Genomic DNA, 10,081 nt, shown 5'->3' with positions numbered 1-10,081 from the left:
CCCTTGGTGCTGCGCCCGCGCCTCGCTCAGCTAGTGAGCGGGAACCGGTCTGTATGTGGGATCCAAACCCTCGGCGGGAGCACTGCCGCACTCCCAAGTGGCGCACTGTAGCAGTGCGCCACCGGGCCGGCCCCATTTCTTCTTTTTCTAAAATCCTATTTTTATGTTATTTTTTTTTACATGATACCTAAATCTAATTTCCTATATTTTTATTTATTCATAGACTGTTCTCTTTTACATTCACATAGAGGTATAGGGGATCATTAGGGACAATAATAGCTATATACTTACATATTTATATATTGACATATCCATATATTTCTATGTATGCTTATAAACCAAATAATCCATAGTAATAAAATATAATTGTAATGACATTATTAATTTATTCTGAAAATTTATAAGCTTCTTAAAGGCAGGGTCTCCCTGTACCTGTGGCTCAAGTTCTTTACTAGTAAGTATGCAATAAAATCTTGCTGAATAAATTAATGAATAAATCAGTCTTATTCTATTTTACACTCACATCGAGGTATAAAAGATCATTATAGACAACTGTATCTATACACTTATACAGACTATAACTATAATTATAATATAGATATTAAGAATTCAAAAGCAAAGATCCAAAAATCTTGGAACTATGGTATTACCTTCCAGGTTTATATATTCGTGGAGGAAATAGCCCAATAGTGCACACTAGAGCAGTTAACAAAAGATGTCATAGTTATAAATAGGGTTGGGATATTACATTTTGATATAGAACACTGTTTCTGTAGAAATAAAAGAACCATATTTATGCTCTTGTTTTAGAATTCTCTAATATAATTTAAAAATATATGTTTCCAGCAATAATACCCTTTTGATATATTCTGTGAACGAACAATATTCTGTTCAAATAGGTTTGAGAAACTATACAAATTATGCCTTCCTTTTGAAAATTCATAATATAAAGCAGTATACTAAAGTTTTCCAGAAACCAGGTAGCTTTTAAAAAGATTGGCTAATCTTGATTAACCTTGTCTCCCCGTAATTGTCCTTAGAACAGTCTGTTTCATGTAACAACTATAAATATCCCAAGGAGTCTTCTGTGAAAAATTGTTTGGAAAGCATATTTATTTTATAGTTATATAAAATATTTATATTTACATTTATATCTAAGATATTACTTGGGCTTCAAAACCCAGAAGATCTGTTCTAACTCCACCTTGAGGGTGAGGTATTTCCAATACTTTCTTTTTAGTTTGTAAATGATCAAGGTGCCTCTGGTGTAAGTGCCAGAGCCCAAGTGAGGGGTGGGCATGCACCTTTGCACACTGCATGCATCTGCATATGTGGAAAATAGGAAATAGGATGAGGGGAGTATGAAAGTGTCCATCACCTGTAGCTGCTGGCAAAATTGGAAGTAGAGTCTAAATATGCATTTATATTTTGCACACTGCATGCATCTGCATATGTGGAAAATAGGAAATAGGATGAGGGGAGTATGAAATTGTCCATCACCTGTAGCTGCTGGCAAAATTGGAAGTAGAGTCTAAATATGCATTTATACTCAAAATCCATTTCTGCGACAGTATTCTTTTTTCCTAATTGTATGAGGTACTTCAAAAAGCTCACAGAAAGATTTGTATTACTTTTTACTTCTATTTTTTCATGAACTTTTTGAAGTACCTCCATATTTGCTTTGTTCTTTGAATCTCTCTTGAAAAAGAGAGTTTATATACATATGAACTTCTCGGGTTCATATATATTTACCACACTTACTTTTTATGATGATTTACAACTCTATTCTAAGTTCTCCAATCATATTTGTAATTAATTATATAATCCCATTTTTATAATGTTGTATAACACATTCTACTGCCCCACCCCATACCCTGTAGAACTATATGAAAACAGTAACATGATTATGGCTTCAGTTCTTTGATATCCTAGTTAGAACATTAAGTTCCAACTATCAAAGAGTAACCAAATATATAATAAAATTTACAAGAATGAATCTAAATGTTTTAAATTTAATTGTATTATTGTTTTGAATGGTGCCACATAATTAGGATATAATAAAGTATGCAATAAAATTTTGCTGAATAAACAAATGCATAAATCACTACTGTCCTCTTTTACATTCACACAGAAGTATAGAAGATCAATAGTGATAACTGTAGCTATATACCTATATATTTATATATCTGTGTATCCACATATCTCTATATAAGCTTAAAACTGAATAATGTGTGATTACAAAATATGATTGTGTAACATTATCAACCAATATAAAAATTTCAACATTCTCCTGACAATAAATTAAATTCTGGAAATGTTTCACTAATAAAACTATCTTTCTACATAGCAAACTAAAATATTCTAATGCAAAAAAAAAAAAAACAGTAAGGATAACATAAGATTTGGAATATCATAATGCTTGATATAAATAGTGAAAGCAGTGAAGAAGGCCCAGCCTGGAACAGTATCCAAATGGATTTACACAATAGACATCAAATGTCTAAATATAGAAGAATGCAACACATTTGGGGAAAGATGGCCAAAGAGAAAGAACCCCTGTCTTTACCACTAGCATGGTATGTATTTCAAATCCATAGAAAAGAAGGCTCAGTAATTCTAAGGATTATTAAAGGTCAAAATTTCCCAGAATTCATAGAGAGAAGTGATGGAGTTTGGGTGTGTTGTCCCCTCCAAAACTCATGTCGAAATTTGATCTCCAATGTGGCAGTGTTGGAAACTGATTGAATCATGGGGGCGGATCCCTCATGAATGGATTAATGCTCTCCCTGGGGGAGGGGAGAGTAATGTGTGAGTTCTCGCTCTTTAAGTTCCCGTGAGAGCTGGTTGTTTAAAAGACCTTGGCACCTCCTCTCTCTCTCTTGCTTCCTCTCACCATGTGATCTGCTCATACCCTCTGGCTGCCTACTGCTTCCTCCATGAGTAGAAGCAGCCTGAGATACACAGCAGATGCAGCTGTCCCAGAATCGTAAGCCAAATCTCTTTTCTTTATAAATTACCCAGTCTCAGGTATTTCTGTTATAGCAACACAAATGGACTAATAAAAGAAGATAAATATTCAGACTCATATTTGGATTCTTGAATTTGAGATCACTGCCAAGAACAGGTTAAATGGAGAATATACTCCAAAATAAATCCACATTGGCCAGCCTCTTTCCCATTAGGGCAAAGTATTAATTGGGCAAATACATCACTCTTTATCACAGCAGCTATTGGTTTAATGGCTCAATAAAATAAAATACACTACCCTCTTTTTATAACACTTTTCATTGTCAGGACTTATTTATGATGAAGAAATAAGGAGATTGAGTTTTGAGAAAATGGGATGTACTTCACAAGGAATGAAGCTAAAGTGTCCTTTATTTTTTTATTTTTTATTTTTTTTCCTTTTTTTTGTCTTTTTTCGTGTCTGGCAACGGATCGCAACCCTCAGTGTCGCGCCCGCACCGGGCTGGGACCGGCAACGGGATCGCAACCCTCAGTGTTGCACCCGCACCTCGCTCAGACAGTGAGCGGGAACCAGTCTGCGCAACCCTCAGTGTCGCGCCCGCACCGGGCCGGGACCGGCAACGGGATCGCAACCCTCAGTGTTGCACCCGCACCTCGCTCAGACAGTGAGCGGGAACCAGTCTGCATGTGGGATCTGAACCCTCGGCGGGAGCGCCGCCGCGCTCCCAAGCGGCGCACTGTAGCAGTGCGCCACCGGGCCAGCCCTAAAGTGTCCTTTAAAAGGAAAAAGAAAATGATAGTAAGAAATTAAGAAATGGACATCTGCTAGGTAGAGTTTATAATTGATTGCTTAACTATAGCTTCAGCTAAACAACATGAAAATGGCAAAACTAATATAGAGAATGTAATAACATGAAAAAAACAATTGGAATTATCCAGATATGTTTTCCATATTCCTCTTATTGGTAATGACAGTTTTTAGGTAGGGAGTATAAAATATAAAACTATTAGTCATTGTACTATGATAGTAAAGTGAAAGCTATGGGCTTTTATTTCCCCATTAAATATCTTCCAGAAGGCAAAGCTCAGAGTTCAGAGTTCTGTTACTATTTTTCAAAGGTTGTCATGAATCAATTTTACCTGCAGAATCTACAGAGAATTAAACATTTTGTGATCAGAAAGCCACAGGCTTCTTCTAAATGTCTTTGCCAATGTCCTAGGTCTCTGCGACTAAATCATTTCTATATTTAGAATGTACTAAGACAAACATTAGCACCTCTGAGTTATTGAGTCACAGTTAATACTAGTGGCACTTTCCAATGTATGACCCAACTTGACCAGTGGAAGTACATGTGCCTCTCTAATTTCCCTCATAACAAAGATACCTTGTTTTCCAGGTACATGCTGGAATGCAAATGAAGGTAGAACAGGGCAACTGTTACCAATGACTCTCAGGTTTTCTTAGTTGGCTAAGTATAGATACATGACCTAAAAGCAAGGAATACATTTCAAAAATATAAACTCAACGAATAAATGGAATGGATGCCATCTTCTGTTCAGGACCCCTGTAGTATTATGACAAGAAGCTACAGTTGGTTAAGTGTCTGCCTACAACATCTCCCAATGTGATGCCAGTTCACTTACAAATCCTGGAACACCTTTCCCATGCATTATTCATGAAGGGGATAACAGTGACACAGAGAAAAACACATACTGGAAGAGAGGAGTGAAACAAACTGGTGGTAAAAACATGACCTTCCTCCATAAGGTCAAATTAGTTTTATTTTGATTAAACACTACAATACAGTATATATCCATTAAAAAAAGAAAACTCTATAGTGTATATAAATTATTCCTTCCATTCATCAGTTCTTCTCTTCCATTACAGCTTTGGTACAATGTGATTTCAGTATATAATTTTTAAATACTTTTAGCATCACAAACTCAACACAAAGTACAAAACTAATCCAAATTAGGGATATTATAATCTACACAGTGGTATTCAGTGGTAGGAGAAAATCTTACCTTGATGAATTCATGTCACTAGCTAAGCTATAAAGGCATACCTAGCAGACATGACAGAAATATGCACCATTAACCAGCTAATGTGTGTATTAGTCTTTGTTTATTTTTTTTACAGAATACCAGCAGCAATCATTTGAGTGTCGAATGAATACTTAAGTCCTCAGCCAGTTTTCCCACATTTTTCCTCTTCTCTTAAAGGCCATGAGTAATATCTGAAGAAATGTACCACAGCCAGAGCTCTCAGAATTTGACCTGCCAACCGGCGTTGCTCATACTTGCACAGTTTGTCCTGCAGCTAGCTGACATCACAGGGACAGTGCTGGAGGGGCAGTGTGGGCCAATCAGCCTAAGGTTGTTCTGAGGGGTTGGCGGTGTGACGTTACAGTATACAGGCATTCCAGTGGCTGGGAGTGACCCTTGGCCTGCCTGGTTAGGTAGCATGATTGGCTGTTGGTATGACTGCTGGGGCAGTGCTTGAGAACCCTGGGTCATTGGCACCTGCAGAAAGACACAAGCAAAACCCTGCATGAAGAGGCTATTGTGGGCTATCCAATGAACAGTGTGAAATTGTGAAAAGTATTCAAGCTTCTGAGTTAGATCTAACAGGTCACTAATCCCAGCTCCGCCACTTATCAGTTGTTTCAAACTGGGAAAGTCCCTTAACCTCTCTGATTCCCTAGACCGTTTGGATAATGACACCTACTTCAAATTGCGACTAAAAGGACTGCACGGATGGTATACAGTGCCTGGTGCAATGCCTGGCATTGTGATGCTAAGAAGGTAATGGTTCTGAGTCTTTTGCTCTCCTTTCTTTTGATGCCCTCTAGGGACTATGGTCTGGGTCTCCCACTCTGGGTTTCTCTTAGTTTGGAAAGCCATGCTCCCCTTCTGGTTTTGTGCAAACAAGGTCTCCTGGAGCCTTCCATAGGGAAAGGGGCTTTTGAGCCCTTTTGGGCACCTACTTCACTCTCAGCCTGCGGCTTTTGAGAATACCTAATATGGAGCCGGACCTTGATGTAATGTGAATATGGAGAGTCAGGGTAGGAAGGCCTACGATAGGTCCTTTAGGCCAGAAGAACCTGGGGCATGCAGCTGAATATAATGATTAAAGCATTTTACTGACTCTGCATTTCTACTTGCAAGGTATTACAGGATGTAAAGCCCAAAAGGGTGCATTACAGTTTTAAAATACTCAACTTTGGTTTAGTCTGGAAAATGAAGTTGTTGGGTCTCATAAATGCCTTTTAAATAAATCTGAGATGTCATTTCAAAATCTCTTATAACTTAAAATAATGGTAAAATGAAATTTCTTTGTATGTATAAAAATGATTGAGAATTTGTCATGCAGGCTTTCTACCAATACACGAAATTTCAACAAAACGCCCAAGGGTCTTCATGAATAGAACTATAGGCTAATAAATTTTCTTCTGTGAATACAAAGTTTATATGGAAACAAACTTAGCAGAGCATTCAAAAGCCATAGCAGTTACAGAAGCATATATTTCCCATTTTCTACTTTTCTTTTATAATCGTGATTCAAAGTCTACTATCAACAGTGGCTGCGCCAAGCACCCACCACTCAGCCAACCACGGAACATAAAGACATGCCCGCATCTTTCACTTTGGCAAGAGCTACTTTCGAACCCATCGTTTTCCAAGCTGCTGATGTGCACCTGATAAGAAGACATTGCTGGGTAGGAGACCATCACGCTTTGCACCGGAGTTCCTTGCTGGCTGCTCATCACACTCTGACTCTGAGGTGGCTGCTGCACTCCCATCAGGCCTTGGAACCCCTGCTGGCCAGACAAGACCGGCTGGTAACCTGTGAAGAAAAGCGACCTTTAGAACTGGTTGTGCCACTTGTCCACAAGGCAACCTTCGCACATCTCAAGGTCCATACCAGGAATGCTTGTTCTTAAAGTTTATTTTAGGAATGTTTAATCCAAATGCTTGTTTCCTAAGAATGCATTTTTTACCTTTAAGAGTGAACGAGACTATGATGGCTCCCCAAAATTCACTGACATTTGTATTGTTACACCAAAGGGTCCAATGGGCACATGTGACACAAAGAAGCCTCTACTGATGTCAGTTGACTGCTATAAATTATGCCTTTTATATGTGACTTTTTATTTGATTTTGATGATATTTGAAGAGTTCATAGATTATCAAGTTTTTTTTTAATTAAATGGACTCATTCCCTGACTATTCTACTTTCCTGTGTTATCTCATGTCATACAAAGATCACCAAACAACCTAAGAACTTTGAATGAATTACATTTTTTCATGTCCTAATGAACAAAATGACTCACTATTTTGAGCAATTCAATATCTATTGCCTTAGTCAAAAAGGAAAAAGCAGTGAAATGTATGTCATGTTTTTATTCTGTTTTACCATTGTTCCCAAGAGAATGTTCTTGTAAAACAGTCCAATATGTCACCATGTACACATAATAGATAACGCAGAATACAACATTTAAAAATTTATCTGTTTATGTCCTTTTGGGTGGGTCAGTGGTTGGCTTCTCTGTCTTTCTTTTCTAAATGGACCAGGATTGATTTATTCTCATTATTTTAATCCTCACCACAATGAGTGGTTTAAAGTGCATTCTTAAAGGCAGGCTGTGAACTGTTCTTATAAACGTTGGGAAGAAAGCTATGATTTAGGTGAAAATGACATAGTGGTGCAGAAGTGAAACAGATCCACTTCATGGTGTAAAATAGGGTTCTTCCAAAGCTTGTATTATTAACCATGCTGAGTACCTGAGAATAAGCAGAACTGCTGTCTTAACTCTCTGAGAAAGAAGAACTTCTAAAATGTTAGATTTTCTTAATGCAAATTCTCAGATAAGTTTTATAACCAGATTTTTAAAATTGAAACTAAAAGTAAAAATTACCCAATCAATAGGTATCGCTGATAAGTAACCTATATTTTGACTGCATGTGAGAGTTCTAAATTTATACTGAAGAAGAATAAAATTATATTATCTTTACAGAAGATAACACTTTGCTATCCTTCACTATACAAAAATATATCTACATATATTTCAGAAATATTGTGGAAACAGAGCTTGAAATGGTCACCAAATTAGGAGATCAGCTCAGTTCATCAAATGAGATCGAGGCACAATGGCCTCAGTTTGGAAACTCTAGAGCAAGCTTTGGGGAAGGGACAAGATGGGTGATCTGGCCTGCACCTGCAACTGAGGATGGAGCCAGTGAGCCGTATGCTAATAATCCACTCAGTAATTAAGTGAAGATCGCTGCCAAGCGCCACTGCCACTTTCAAAGGGTAATTTGTACAGGAAATCATAGAGTCATTGTCAAATCATTTCAGGATAAAAGGAAAGTCATCAACTGAGATAAGATAAATGCTGGGTGTCTGGCAGCATGTGCCCTAGGAAATGCCTTTGCTTTAAAAATTTTTTTTTCCTTAAAAAAAAAGGGTTTTTTTTTTTTTTTTTTTTTTTTTTGTTTTTTTTTGCATTCCCATTATACACCATAACTCACCTTCATAGTGGTTTTAACTTCCTGTTTTTAAATTCTTGTAAAGACATCATATATTATGAATATAGTTAAGGGTGATGGCCACCTTTCCTCCAGCTCCATTCTCTGCACAGTACACAGTCAAAGTCTCCCTTTAATATGCTTGACAGGTCTGTTTAAGACTAACAATATCAGCTCAGAGGGCTCCATAACTAAAGTGTTTACAGTTTACATGATAAGGGAAAACTATGAGACTTGGGAATAAAAAATTCGACTAGGGCCATATTACCATTTATCACTACCTCTCAGAAGGTCTCATATGCAGAGGCACTTGAGAGAAATTTCTTTTAACATTAATTGCAAAAAATTGTTTTCTGTTTTTTCTCATTGTTCAGATCTTCCATTCTAATTCATATATCCAACTGCCCTGAAAAATTCTGTGGCTATTTTACCATTTTATTATGACATTGAACCACATCAAGTTCTTTGTAGCATGAATTGTTATATACATATGAAAACTTGGTATACATGTAGAAAAATTATGACCAACAGTCTTCTTTACTACTTAATTCTGTAGGAAGAGCAGGCAATGTGAACTCACTCTCAAACCCATGTAATTGTGAGTATAATAGAGTCTTTTTCTGGCCAAAGACTCAAAGCACAAGTTGAAAACTAGTGAAGTGTCTTTGAATATTTTGGCTTATATTTGATCATATGGAGAAAACCCAGTTGGCCTCAATAAGTCCTTTGTAGAATATACACAGCTACTATCCAAATAAGAAGAGAGGAGGGAAGGAGGGGAGGAGAGAAGGGGAGGAAGGAAGTGGGAGGGGGTGGCTTAGTGTCTGAAGACCATTTATGTATTTGCTGATTGAATCTCTCCATCCTTTCAGAATCATCTGTTCAAAAATAAATTGCAGTGATCTACAAGAGATTCATTTATTACACCAGCCTCTAAACTGGGTGAAGGAAAAACAATAGAGCTGTTAAGACATTCAGAAAACAGAATGTCTCAGTGGGAAGAGGAAGCAAACATCAAATAATATTCAAGGGGAGAGAAAGAGTGGGCAGGTCGGTGACTTCATCTCAATAAAGGCACGGAGCCTGTGAGAGTGCATCACCTTTGCTGCGAGTGCAGACACAATGCGTCCACACTGCAGTGTCCCCCTACCCAGGCCCCCTCTGCCTGAGGATTTGTGAACTTTGATATTCAGTTATGCATAGCAATGCACTACCAGCTCTGCACTTGGGTTCCCACAGTAAACACACTTTAGGCAAATAAGGATTTATGTGGGGAGTAAATACTCTACAATTTTGAAATGAAAATTTAAGTGTAAGGAAAGCCCAATTTATATTCATGAATCCCATTCATGTCTCAATTCTTTCTCCAGGCAAGAAATTTACACCTGGAATTGTTTAATTGGGGGTACCCATTTCTTTAAAGTATTTCTCAGAAGGTAGGTCACAGAATGGTCCTGAAGACAGGAGGTTGTCTGGAATGTGAATCAGTGCTCTGGACTAGGAGTAGACAAAAATGAGACAGCAGTGACCTAAGAATGAACCAACAGTGTCTGTCTGGGACACAACACACCCGAAGGCAGAGATG

The 10,081-nt window shown here is 37.6% G+C and overlaps 1 protein-coding gene across 1 annotated transcript; it reads right to left on the bottom strand.

The window, feature by feature from the left end:
* Positions 1 to 4,704: 4,704 nt before the first annotated feature.
* LOC103581861 (cAMP-regulated phosphoprotein 21-like) lies at positions 4,705 to 6,831 on the bottom strand (the record flags this gene model as incomplete). The annotated part of the gene is made up of 2 exons (XM_008563596.1): positions 4,705 to 5,490; positions 6,666 to 6,831. Coding segments are annotated over 2 exons (424 nt in total), but the record flags the coding sequence as incomplete, so codon positions are not given.
* Between the last annotated feature and the right edge of the window lie 3,250 nt (positions 6,832 to 10,081).

The sequence above is a fragment of the Galeopterus variegatus genome, unplaced genomic scaffold (assembly GCF_000696425.1).
Source record: "Galeopterus variegatus unplaced genomic scaffold, G_variegatus-3.0.2 Scaffold14126, whole genome shotgun sequence".
Classification (NCBI taxonomy): Eukaryota; Metazoa; Chordata; class Mammalia; order Dermoptera; family Cynocephalidae; genus Galeopterus; species Galeopterus variegatus.
Note: the sequence above shows the minus strand (reverse complement) of the source record. Positions and strands in the feature narration are given on the sequence as shown.